This window comes from Pollicipes pollicipes, unplaced genomic scaffold, assembly GCF_011947565.3.
Source record: "Pollicipes pollicipes isolate AB1234 unplaced genomic scaffold, Ppol_2.1 Scaffold_7261;HRSCAF=8764_pilon_pilon_pilon, whole genome shotgun sequence".
NCBI classification, from domain to species: Eukaryota; Metazoa; Arthropoda; class Thecostraca; order Pollicipedomorpha; family Pollicipedidae; genus Pollicipes; species Pollicipes pollicipes.
The window spans coordinates 53,148,858-53,162,269 of record NW_023597054.1 but is presented as its reverse complement, the minus strand read 5'-3'; the positions used below and the strand labels follow the sequence as shown (position 1 = coordinate 53,162,269).

At 57.9% G+C, this 13,412-nt stretch overlaps 2 protein-coding genes across 2 annotated transcripts; one reads left to right on the top strand and one right to left on the bottom strand.

Moving 5' to 3' along the window:
- The first annotated feature begins 221 nt into the window (after positions 1-221).
- Positions 222-4,371, top strand: LOC119112441 (ATP-dependent DNA helicase Q1). Its single transcript, XM_037236629.1, has 2 exons — positions 222-253; positions 1,473-4,371. Exon 2 carries the CDS (start codon positions 1,513-1,515, stop codon positions 3,556-3,558), a length of 2,046 nt encoding a protein of 681 aa, XP_037092524.1. The 5' UTR covers positions 222-253; positions 1,473-1,512; the 3' UTR covers positions 3,559-4,371.
- Positions 4,372-5,245: 874 nt separating this feature from the next.
- Positions 5,246-13,305, bottom strand: kz (putative ATP-dependent RNA helicase kurz; the record flags this gene model as incomplete). Its single annotated transcript, XM_037236628.1, is given in 11 exon segments — positions 5,246-5,540; positions 6,178-6,275; positions 7,507-7,675; positions 8,202-8,339; positions 8,691-8,806; positions 9,157-9,418; positions 9,797-9,929; positions 10,229-10,434; positions 11,084-11,375; positions 11,742-11,897; positions 13,119-13,305. Coding segments are annotated over 11 exon segments (1,852 nt in total), but the record flags the coding sequence as incomplete, so codon positions are not given.
- Positions 13,306-13,412: the final 107 nt, after the last annotated feature.

Here is a 13,412-nt window from a genome sequence, read left to right as displayed (position 1 = left end):
AATAAAAAAGTAGAACTCAACTTATTTTGAAGTCTTCCTCAAAATATTTTTAATTTTTTAGTCAGTATTTGCGATGTGCTTGAAGAGCACAATTTGTAGCTCATGGGTTTATGACAATTCTGGCCTGTTTCCTTCATCCATGACGCTCTGAGCGATTGCTTTTTATCGTATGGTACGGGGTTCGATTCCCCGCGGCGCCCGCCCTTCCTGTTAGGGTGATAGGCAGGCGACGCCATATAGCCTCAGCAGCTGAGTGCGTCGTAAAGCCCAATAACACACACACACACACACATTTGTATCATGCCTGCTGGGTAGCCTTGGTTATATCGAAGGCTTTTGTTTAGGTCTTGGGCATTTCAACAACATGCGATGCGGCAGGACTTATACAAAAATATGCTAGGTTTGAGTTAGGATTGGTTTAGGGGACACATGTAGTAATGTCAACCAATTCAGGCGCCAGTTGTGAAATTGAAAGAACCTTTGCTGGGTCACCTTTGGTTAGGTGTTATCATTAGATATACGATTGCTGTAAAGAAGCATCTAGCGATGTTCTGCTCATGATGTGGGCATGTCACTTTGATGTGCTTGGGTTAGGCTGCTTTATCAGTGTGACACAGTCCTCTTGGGTTGTGTTGTGCAACAGCTATCAAAGAGACAATTCCGTTTTCAGACTCTCCCAATACTTTTCCCACTGTTCTGGAAAAGATTAAATGCATGTTTGTCATAGTAATAGGAAACAATTTAAACCAGAATGTTTGGTTTTAACAGGCATGAAAGCACTTATGCCTTTGTGCAGCACTTGTGGAATATTTCAGCTGCTGTGAGAAAATTATTGTGGCCCCACCTGATTAACTTAACTTAGTTTCTCAGTCATTAACTGGCTATTGGAATTACCTGTATTGTACTTGTAACATTTAATTTATGAGTTCTTAAATTGAGACAAAGTTTGAGACATTGCTTATGCTGCTCAGCAATCTTATGCAATTATCTCTCTAGATCACATATGTCTACATCAATGGTGGTATTGTCATGCTTGCAGTAATTTGCCTGACCTGTCTTTAAAAATTGCAGTTATCTTTGCAGCCTTCTTTGCTGGTACCTACATTCTGACTATATTGTCAAGAAAGTCTTTTGGCATATTTTTGCAAACCTCTGGATCTATAGAGTTCACATTTCTGACCAGCAGGCTTTGTCTGAGTCCATCCAGGCATGGAATGCTTTTGCAAAACTCATATACATCAGCTTCATGATGACTTCAGCCTGGTTTGTTGAGCCATTGGCATTGTGTGCATACATTATGTTAAATTTAGATGGAATCATCTGAAGTTTTTGGTAGTGTATTGCTGCCATGCCAAGGTGATTTTGCTCCATGGTGTTTTTGTGTTCTTCAAGAGCTGTGTTAGTCAGCTTGCTTTGTGCTAGCCAGTTACATGAATGCCAGTGTTCAAAGAATTGGTCTTTCACAATTTCAGAATCGTTGCCATTGGCCTGAACACTAAAGCTGAGGCACCAATGGCCAGCTCGGTCTGCTCGGACCGACCGCTGTCCTCCGCTGAGCAGCAGCTGGCGGAGGTGATCAGCGAGCTGCAGTCAGTTGACGCCAAGATCGCTGAACTTCAGGAATGGCGCCGCCTGCTGACAGAGAAACAGTCGCGGATTCAGGATCAGCTGACCGAGCGGCGTACTGCCCGGTTGGCTGGCCAGGATTGGGAGACACAGGCATTCCCATGGTCGGATCGCCTGGCGGCGCTGCTGCGCGACAAGTTCGGCATCGAGTCGGGCTTCCGTCCGCACCAGCGGGCCGCCATGAATGCCTCGATGTCTGGCCACGACGTGCTGCTGATCATGCCGACCGGCGGCGGCAAGAGCCTGTGCTTCCAGCTGCCGGCGCTGGCGTCGGTCGGCGTCACGCTGGTGGTGACACCACTTGTCTCCCTGATGGAAGACCAGGTGCTGGCGCTGCGGCGGCGAGGCATCGCCGCCGAAACGCTCAATGCTGGCTGCGCGCGTAAGGAGGTTACCCGGGTGATGGCCGCCATGGTCAACCCTGACTCCGACATGCGCCTGCTGTACGTCACGCCGGAGAAGCTGGCCAAGAGTAAGCGGTTCATGACCAAGCTGCAGGTGATGCACAGAATGAAGCGGTTCGTTCGGCTGGCGATCGACGAGGTGCACTGCTGCAGCCAATGGGGTCATGACTTCCGTCCCGACTACAAGTTCCTCGGCATCCTAAAGGACCAGTTTCCTGACGTGCCGATCATGGGTCTAACTGCCACGTCCACCTCACACGTGACGCGGGACGTGCAGAAGATGCTCAAAATTCCCGAGGCGATCGTGTTCAAGGCGGCCTTTAACCGGCCAAACTTGTTCTACGAGGTGCGACCGAAGCCGGCAAAGGGGGATGACGGTGTGCAGGAGATTGTGAGACTGATCTCCTCAAAGTACAGCGGCCAGTCCGGCATCATCTACACTACTACCATCAAGGACACGGAGGAGCTCGCGCGTAAGCTGCAGGCTGCCGACATACCGGCGGCGGCCTACCACGCCAGCCTGGAGCCGACCGCACGGTCAAACATCCATCAGCGCTGGCTCGCCGACCGAGTCAGAGTGGTCGTAGCCACCATCGCCTTCGGCATGGGCATCGACAAGCCGGACGTGCGCTTTGTGATCCACCACTCGCTGTCCAAGTCGCTGGAGAACTACTACCAGGAGAGCGGCCGGGCGGGCCGCGACGGTCGTCCGGCCGATTGCATCGTCCTGTTCCGGCTGCAGGACGTGTTCGCGCTGAGTGTGATGGTGTTCACGGACGCCGTCGAGGGCCTAGACAACCTGTACACCATGCTGCGCTACTGTCTGGCGGCCGACAGCTGCCGGCGGCGATTCATCGCCGATCACTTCGAGGAGCGCTGGACGGCGGCCGACTGCGCGCAGCAGTGCGACGTGTGCTGCCGGCGGACGGGCACCGCTCAGCTGGACATCACGCGCCACGCCCGGGCGCTGGACAGAGTGCTGGCGCAGGCGGCGGCCGCCGACAAGCGGCTGACGGCGCCGATGCTGATCGAGGCCTGGCTGGGCCGCGGCCCGCCCGCCCTGCGTGTTTCAGGCCAGCCGGTGCCGGTCCTGAGTCGCGAGCGTGCCGAGGCGGTCGTAGCGTACCTGCTGACCGAGGCGTACCTGAAGGAGGACTTCAGCTTCACGCCGTACCGTACCATCAGCTACCTAGTGGCCGGCCCGAAGGCGGGCGAGTTCCCAGTGCGGATGACGGTGGCCGATCCGGCCGCGCCCGCCGCCCACCAACCGGCCAAGCGGACCGCCGGCGACGCGGGCCCGGCCGCCAAGCGGGGCAAGGTGCAGCCGGCGGCGGCAGCGCGCGACGCGGTCGTCCCTCCGAGGGGCCGCAGTCCGGCCGTCGCTTCGGATCGTCGCGGGTCACACGCCGGCGCGGTGTCAGTGGCCCGGGCACATGGCCGCACTGTGCCAGCGCCTCCATCGAAAGTGGCAGCGTCCAGTGCTGCAGCGGCCGCCGCCCAGCCGGTGGTTATAGAGCTTGATCCGTGAGGCTCTGCACTCGCGTCACCTACGGTGCGCCTGGAAGGGAATCAACCATGCGCGCTTGCCAGTGTTAGCTGAGCTTGCACACCGATTGTGATCTGGAATGATTGCGTGCTCAATTGAATGATTTTTATTTGAGCAGATGCCCGTCCCATTGATCGCTTGTACTGCTTGCTTTGGCGTCGCGTGTCGGCTTCTGCTTTGTATTGTTGTTTGCACGCATATTGCATTTTGATATTGTGACATTCCACATTACGATTTGATGCGTCCGTGCTGCCGCCCGTGGGCTGCTGAATATTAATGGGGCTGTACGACGCACTCAGCCGCTGAGGCTATGTGGCATCGCCTGCGACTCACCCTGGCACGAAGGGCGAGAGGCAGCCATACAATACAGGTAACCGAAACCCGTGCCTCCGGTTCCCAGGAGTGGTCCACATTTCTAGGAGGCTTCATATTGAAAACGCTATTCTGAAGATCATTCGGTGCAGTGTACAGTTCTGGCCTTCTCGGGATGTATGCCTTTCGCCGCTATCTCTTCCCTCGAAAGCAACTGTCTTTTTCTCAGCCAGGAGAAGTCGTTATTAGAGAAGCATGGGAACTTGATGGTCGTCCATGCAAGCATAACTGAACCCCCGGTGGTTTTTATTCGTTCATGCAAACGTGCTGGCACCTATGAATTCTGATGCCTCAGCAATATCCGATCGCAACGAGACGAATGGGGTGTGTTTGACAGCTCGCAATCGTCGCCTCACACCGAGTTTCCTTAAGGCTTTCAAACATTCGGTCTTGACGTTCGTTCCACGAGCAAAAGGCCTGGCCGAAAACCACATGCAAAGCCGTGGCTAGAAGCTGCAGGTCCGGTACAAGGTCGCTGTAGTAACGTCAATAACTCGATGAACCTTGTTACTTATTTCCCGTCGAGTCCAGTTTTTGATTATCTTTACCTTGTCAAGTACGGACTCCAGTCCAAAGGTCGATGCAAGGTGTCCCAGGAGCTTAATTCGGCGACGACAGGGCGTCACCTTCCAGCTTCGCTGTCAATCCTACATGCCCAAGCCGATGTAAGACTGATTGCATCAGAGATAAATGCTCCGACAGTCTTCCCACTCACGATGATATCATCTAAGTAAGCGGCCACTCCGCTGCCCAGCAGACCACGTAACACACCCCACATCAGGCGCGAAAAGGAGCCGGGGCGCCCTCGCCACCGAATAGCACAACCAGGAATCCCCATCGCTTATCCTCCGTACTAACTGCGGTTTTTTTTCGGCCACCTGGAGCCGCGGGCACTTGCCAGTATGCAGAGTTCAAATTCAAGGTAGTGAAAAACCGCAAGCCCGCCAAGCTATCCTTACACTCCTTAACCGTCGGGAGGTATTTAACTTCATGCGCTGTGTGCTGATCAAGTACTGTAAAATCTGCTGCAGAACGATAGGACCCATCCGAATTTTTACCAAGATTGGTGCAAACCTGGGCAAGCTGGAGGGATGGTTCCGCCGTGCGGAGGCGCGTCCAGCAAGGCGGCGAGCGCGCCTCATCATACATGCTACAATACATATGATAAAACAGAAAATAGTCTTGAAAAATTAGCCTGCAACCTGTAATGCCTAATAACGCGCTAGTGGTATTGTTTTCTTTTTTTTACTTTTTTTGTTTCAGTTGGACCTCGACCATACACAGGATCTAGGCAAAATATTTTGTTAACTCTATTTTAACAAAATGAGATGACACGGCAGAACACTCAGAAAACCATGCGCCACCGTTATAGCATTGGTTGCTGGGAGCATCTCATGAAATGTCTCCTCCTCACCGATCAACAATGATATCTCATAGAGACAACATGCACCAGCATTCTTCGCAATGTGGCGTACATTTGCCAAAAGCCCCTTATCATCACAGCTCTGGAGACTTCGCACATGGCGGCCACATCTTGTCAAGCTTCTCATGCAGGACTTCTGGGACCCACTCCTTGTAGGCAGAAAGCAGATCTGAAACACACCAATTGATGTCAAACCTGACAAAATTCAACCAGCAATATACCAGAGGCTGGTTGACCTAGTAACGCATCACAAATTACATTACATCATACATTTGCAAAGGACAATCCATCATTGTACGTAACCCGTTTATACTTGATATTTTGCATGATAACAATACAAGTTTAATCGATAACGTCATAAGCAATTTGATCGTTAAGAAGAAAAAGCTAAGACGAATGGCAAGCAGAATGGAACCGAAGTTCTAGTAAGTCTCTGGACCCACGACATCTGACACTGAAGGAAACGATCGAGCATGTCATCAGGCTGGGAACAGACGTGTAGGCACCTCACGGCACAACGATGGCTGACAGAATCAATGCCTATCCTTAGGGAACATTGACCCATGCACGCTCCGTTCACTTCGAACTAGAAAAGGGAGTGCTCTGACGGTGCTGATCACTGATCATTGTACGCTGTACAATGGTGGCAGCAAAGGTGATTGGTAGCAGCGGATTGGCGTCTGATTTACTTGGACGGACTCCATTCGGAATCTGAACCGGAGCAAATGGAGCCAACTCCGAGCGTTACTTATGGCAACAGCTGAACACTGGACTGGCGCCGCGGCTCACAGCTGAGCCCGACTTACACTGAGGCCTGCTCCGCCACACCTCGAGCAGGCGGTCGCGGTTGTCGCACGTCTCTGCGACCAGTGTCTTCAGGAAGCTGTCAGTGCGCGGGTGCAGCCTGACGATACACAGGTTCGAGCGTGACGGTCGCACACAGGCTGGGCACGGATCGCACCCGCCTGCCGCGTGATCCGCTCGGGTCTGTCCGTTCACCTCGTGCACGAACAGACATCGCGCGTGCGCGTCCGCGTACTGCGCTGATCTGTAGCCTGATTTACCAGTTCGAAACCATGATGTTGCTGACGTACCCAGTACAGCTCGAATCACAGCTGGTCCATGGCGTGGACCTCCATAACAGTGGCATTTTTTGCGGCAAGTGGACTGACGACGTAGACGTGTGCCGACTACCTTTCTGCTCGGGAATAAAATAATACACGGACATGTAATGCAATGACAAACCTGACGTAATGTAAAACATATGTTATTCAAATCACACTTCTGAACTTTTTCTACATTAACCATAATATACACCTCCATTATCAACTATGTATAATGTCATGTTGCGCGATGTCGCACACACTTGGGGGCCAGCGCAAGTGCAAATTGAGCAGCACTCTTACTTGCATTTAAGTTTGATATTTTGCAACTTTCGGAGTGTCAGAGATGCTGGGCGGGACATGGAATGCGGTGCATTACACAAGTTTGTCACGGTGTCTCGAGTGTGCAGATCGCTGTCCCGGCCATCGTACAGAGTCGCGCTGAACCTCCATATCGACGTGCATTCAGCTGACACTCTGGGGACGCAACCTCAGAGGACACCATCCTCCGTAAGCGACCTGCAGACTCATCCCAACCGGGAGTCGGATGCGCCCGACCGATGCCTACGCAGCACCGCTCGTCACCCGTGCGTCCCGGGGCCGCCCACAAGCGGAACATCCGGCGGGGCTCGAGCGCCGGCACTGGCGGCCGCCGATCACCGCGTAGAAAGAGCGTCAAGCCGGCCTTGGTGAGGCCGGTCACGCGCCGACGCCGGCCGCTGCAGCAATGTTATCGCGCGCCGCCGGCCGACTGACGGCCCGCGGAACGGCTCCCGCTGGCCGGGCCGTGATGGAGTGGCACCGGACACCGAGGGCGCCGCGGTCCGAGCGCGGCTCAACCGTTCCCCTCCTCCCCCCGGGCATGGCCACAATCTGTGTTCGCCGCCCGATCAGATGCTTGCTTTGTCACGTGGGCCGCTGACCGTGTGAAATCCGCCTGTCATCGGACGATTAACTCTCCCCACGCAGAGTCCGATGCCCATTCGAAACTAGGCCCTCAGCAGAGGCAGGCGACTGCCGACCCGTACATACCTGGCCCAACTCTTTGTCATGGTGGCCGGGGGTGCCAGCAGCACCTTGACAAACTCGAGCAGCGACGGGCACACGTGGCCCTGCAGCAGGTGGACGGCAAACAGCCGGTACCGGTCCAGGCCGGCCGGGTACTCGGCTTCGACCGGCGGTAGGGGCCACACCGCCCGACCTGCACGGCAGCGCGGCGTCAGACCAGCGTCAGCTCTCCGCAGCCGGTCGGCGGCGGTCGTTACGGTCACAACGTCACGGTCATTGGCAGCCACAACCAGTCAGCACCGGAAGCAGTCACCGGCACCGTCGGCAGCCATGGCCCGCGTCATCAGCGCTGTCTGAACTCGTCAGACACGCCGTCTCAGGCGCTATGACCACATTGGTGGTCATCAGCGGACACCCGTACAAACGGTCATCGATGCGAACGAAAGCCACCGACGTCACGCACAGTCGTCGGCGTCAGCCGAAGTCACTGTCACCGAATTCATGTCACGTCCCGACCACCGTTCTGCGTCAGCGTGTCGAGCTGGCTTTTCTGGAATTGTCCAAATGTCGCCGGACATCGCCGGCCGCGGCCCTCGGAGCCGGCCCTCGGAGCCGGCCGGCGCGCCCGCCGCCCGGATCGCGAACAAGCATCTGGACACATTACCGGATCACGGCGGATCAGGCCGGCCCCGACAGGACAGCACTGCGCCGACACTCACCGAACGTGGCGTTCACGTGGCAGCGCACGCGGCCCGACACGGGGTCGTAGTCGGGCGGCGGCTCCTGCAGCGGCTTGCTGAGCGTGCACTGGCCCGGGCACAGCGTGGCTAGCCACTCGGGCTCGATGGCGGTTACACCTGCGGCACGGCGGCGGGTGAGTCGGCGGCGCGTGGAGACAGAGCAACCCCCGAGACCTCCGCCCACTCGACACTGATGCCGAGCTCGGTTGGAGTCAGGCCAGCCCGCGCGCCGAGCGAGTTGAAATTGAAACCCAGCGGCACGTCCCATTCCATATATATATATATATATATATATATATATATATATATATATATATATATATATATATATATATATATATAAAATACAGATATAACATTATCCTATCATCACGCAGACCAAGACGGGACAACTTGGAGCGCTAGCAGGAGGAAAGGCAAAAGAGCTAAATTAAAAGGATCAAGCTGCCTGATGTAGCACTACCGTACCCCTCATGTAGAGCTTATTTGTCTCGTAGATCTCCTGGTACACGACAAACTGTGGCGCTTCGCGCTTCAGAACAGAGCCACGATGCAAGAACACCGGTTCTTCGATGGACGTACACCTGCCGGAGCACATATCGAGGGCTGCGTCACGGAATGCATCCGGCAATTTTTCAGCGACGATCAGAAACAAATGTTGATAGAGAACTCACCCCACAAACGTCCACAACACAAGAACATTCACATACGCTGGCGGGATGCTTACGAGGACCGTTGCAACAGTATGATAAAATCATGTCTGGAGTTAAGCCTGTGCCGCCGCTTCAGACGAACATACGAAGGCAAATATGCACGGCTTGTAAACATGGAAAAAGAAGCGGCACAGCGGTAAGCCGGGACCACTTGGCGGGCCGCGACCCCGCGAGGTCTCGTCTCGCCGGCCCGGCGCGCGGGGCGAGCGCCGCGGGCCCACCTGTAGGCGCCCTTCCACTTGGGCCGGTCCTCGGCGTTCTTGATCTCGTCCGGCTCGACGCGGCGCGCCACGTGGTCGGGCAGGCCGGCCAGCAGCACCTGGCGCAGCAGGCGGCACTGCGGCTCGGAGGGCGGCGGCTGGCGCGGGTCCACCGCCGCCGCCGCCGACGGCACCACCAGGTTGATCTGATTGGTCAGCTGGACGCGCAGCTTCCGGATCTCCTTCATGGCCTTGAGCCGCAGCCCGTACCGCTGGCAGAACTCTGAGGAGACAAGGCCAGCGGCGTCATGACGGGCGTCACTCGCCGCCGGCAACAGCCGCCGCTGGCAACAGGGCATTCAAGACAGTGTCAGCACCGTCACCAGATGACTTGACAGACAACGGCGACACAGGTTAGCGCCAGGGCAGGCGTCACGGACCGTACGAGTGACGTCATGGTGCCGATAGCAGACCGGGGCCTTCTTAAAATAGCGCAATACAGTTGGCAAGAGTGCATCTCTCCCAAACTTCGCCCCGGGTACAGCAGCTCTGTCTCAGACCTCATCTGGCGTGCAGCAGCTCTACCGGACCTTATCTGGAGTGCGAGTACGCTGTGCGCTGCACTGTACACTGTGCTGGAGTACGCTGTGCCGGACCTCACCCGGGGTACAGCCGCTGTACTCGGCGGCGCCGACGGCTCTGATGAGCACCATGGAGTCGCCCAGCAGCAGAGAGTCACCGGTGCCGGCCCACGAGCGGCGCAGCGTCATCCACTCGCCCCACAGCTGTTTGGCCTGTTGACAATAGATTGCACACACTGAGAAAGCCGTCACAGGTCATGTGTCAAAACACGAACACGCAGCTCTTCACCCACGCGTTCTACAGGCCGCGGCAGAGCTAAACTTCCACCGCGAATCATCTCGCGCGTGTGCCGAATCCAGCTCCACACACACCTCATGAACCAGATGTAAAATCTACGACCCACGGTCTGTCGCGTGGCCAAAGCCACTATGTGTCGGAGGTTCAAGTCCGGCCGGACGGCCGTACCCCGCACCGTCCACGCTGAGGGCGGTCCGGGAGTAGTCCCACCCACCTTGTCGCTGTCGCCGGCGGTCAGCGGGTTCTCCAGCAGCACCTCCTGCACAGTGAGCGCGGCCACCAGGCAGACGGTGAAAGGCAGCAGACCGTGCTGCTCAGAGAGCACCAGCATCTTGGCGAAGCGAGCCGACACGGGGAAGCAGGACATGGCGCGGCCCAGCGGCGTCACGTGTGTCTCTGCGTCTGCAGCGCCGCCCGCGTCTGACGGGGGGGGGGGGGGGGGCGGTGGTCAGGGGAGGCCCCACCGGCCCACCCACGTTCGATCAGACGAGGTCAGATGGGTCTCTGCTGGGCAAACTAAGTCCAGTTGAAGGAGGGGGACAGCCAGGTTGGCATGCCGGACATCTGCCAGTGGCGAGCGGCTCAGCTGGTGGAGCAGGCGTTGATGCTGGCAGAACGCTAAGCGGTACGGTAACCTACTGGGTGTCGATCACCACTAAAGTTAGCTGCTCTTGGTGTACTTCCGCTAGCACTGAAGCGGGCCTCCCGCCGCAACCTCAAAGGAAAACAACAGATTTCGTCCTCCACAAGCTAAGACCCACCAATGACCTGTCTCCAGCCTCTCCAGGACCCCCAATGCCTTCCCGTCCACCAGTGACGCGTCTCTGCCCGCCCCAGGACACCCACTACCTCCCCGTCCACCAATGACCCGTCTCCAGCCTCTCCAGGACCCCCACTGCCTCCCAGTCCACCACTGACCCGTCTCCGGCCTCTCCAGGACCCCCCACCACCTCCCCGTCCACCACTGACCCGTCTCCGGCCTCTCCAGGACCCCCACTGCCTGTCCTCCACCACTGACTTGTATCAGGCCTCTTCAGGACCGCCCACTGCCTCACAGTCCACCACTGACCCGTCTCCGGCCTCTCCAGGGCGCCCAGCTGCAGGAGCCGCTCCTCGGCGGCCCGCAGCTGCGCCGCGTCTGGCGGCGTCGGGAACGGGAAGTTGGTCACGCGGTCCACGTGCATGGCCTTCATCTGGAGCAGCACGTCCTCGACGGGCTTGCGCTGGATCTCGGGGCGCGCGAACCGCTCCATCTCGTCATTGAAGAGCGCCGACGAGAAGAGCCGGTAGCAGTGGCCGGGCGCCACGCGGCCGGCGCGGCCCGCCCGCTGATTGGCCGCAGCCTGCGACTCCCACATCACCTGGCGAAGCCGGGCGCTGACGTCACAGCACATGTGTTAGCGAGCCATCGCAGCGGTGGAGATATTCCGTTCTAGCAGTGCAAATGCAGAGACTATTGTCGACAGAAACTTGCTCCTGTTGAGTGAGACATAGGCGTAGGAACGTGGGGTCGGTGGGTGGTATGACGCCCCCACTTTCCGCGAAGAGGAAACATTAACCCCCTGGCCACGTATGACAAGAAACGACCGCGAGCTGGGTTTTGGCACTCCCACTTTTCGACACGCTGTTTCGCCTATAAAGTGAGACATCCAGCCTCACAGCAGCCAAGGCGAGCCATTCCCGCTGTTTTCGGGTCTTGGGGTGACGGGTATCGCACAGCGGCTGACCTGGAAGGCCGACACGCCCGTGGTCTTCTCGTAGAGTTTCTGCTTGACCTTGCCCGTGTCGACCACGTACTTAATGCCGGGGATGGTGAGCGAGGTCTCAGCCACGTTGGTGGCCACCACGCACAGTCGGGTGCCCGCCGGCGGGGGCTGGAACACCTGCGCAGCGGCGAGCACACCGCCGAGCGTGACACTCCAACTCCAGACTTAGCGGGGGGGGGGGGGGGGGGGAGGGGGAACGGCGGATGCTGGACACAGACATGCCGAGGTCAGTTTTCGAATGGAAACACAAAAACTGGCGAATGATCGCCTTGCTTAATAGTAAAGTACAAAACATTCATTCACACCACTTTGCTGCTTAATTTTGCCCTGATCAGAATATGTGTGCCATTGGGGCTTCACCACTCACTCAGCGGCTGAGGATAAATGGCACCGTCTGCCTCTCACCAAGAAGGGTGAACAAGAAGGGTGGACACCGCGGCAATCGAACCCGGCACCCTTGTTCAGAGTGCGCTCTTACGTTGAGGCCATCTTCGGGCACGAGTGGAAGGTAATATTCCTCCCCGATATTCGCCAGGTCCAAGAGGTTTGAGGCGGGGGGATGTCTGTACCACTCAATACTCATCCTCTCCACCCCATTCTCCAGACACTTCTATTCTACGTTTCCGTCCAGCCATGACTGCTGGTTTCGCCCTCGCCGGTCGCTCGATTGCTAACCCCCCGTCGAGTTGGGGTCGCGGTCGTGGTTAGGGTCGGGGTAGAGGTAGAGATCGGGTCGGGTAGGTCGGGGTAGAGGTCGGGGTCGGGGTCGGGTGGGTCGGGGTCGGGGGTCGGGGTTGGGGTCGGGGGTCGGGGGTCGGGGGTCGGGTTCGGGTTCGGGTTCGAGCTCGGGTTCGGGTTCGGGTCTGGGTTCGGGTTCGGCGTCGGGCTCGGGCTCGGGCTCGGGTCGGGGGTCGGGGGTCGGGGTCGGGGTCGGGGTCGGGTTCGGGTTCGGGTTCGGGTTCGGGTTCGGGTTCGGGTTCGGGTCGGGTCGGGTCGGGGTCGGGGTCGGGGTCGGGCTCAGGTTCGTGTCGTGGTCGGGGTCGGGGTCGGGTTCGGGTTCGGGTTCGGGTTCGGGTTCGGGTTCGGGTTCGGGTTCGGGTCGCGGTCGGGGTCGGGGTCGGGGTCTGGGTCGGGGTCGGGGTCTGGGTCGGGGTCGGGCTCAGGTTCGTGTCGGGGTCGGGGTCGGGGTCGGGGTCGGGGTCGGGGTCTGGGTCGGGGGTCGGGGCTCAGGTTCGTGTCGTGGTCGGGGTCGGGGTCGGGGTCGGGGTCGGGGTCGGGGCTCAGGACGGACCGGGACCGGGATCGGAGCCGGGGGTCGGGACCATTGCTGGGCCTTACCTGCGCCTGCCGCTCGGTCGACAGCATGGCGTACAGTGGCAGCACGTACAGAGGCTGATGGGCGGCGCCGGGCGCGGCGGCGGCAGCCCGCTCCGCCTCGTCATCCTCCTCCTCCAAGTCGTCCGGGTCGACGTCCGAGCCCTCCAGCAGGTCCTCCCCCTCTTCGGCTGGCGGCTGGATCGCATAGCTGGAAATGTAGAAGGTGACGTCGGCGCCAAAGGAAGACGGCGTGGCGCAGCGGCAGGGAAGGGAAGGGGAGCGAATGTAAGTCGTGTTATTTCGGCTGTAAAAACA

What these genes read in the sequence shown, in the direction of transcription:
- LOC119112441 (XM_037236629.1), top strand. Translation starts at nt 1,513, where the DNA reads ATGGCCAGCTCGGTCTGCTCGGACCGACCGCTGTCCTCCGCTGAGCAG.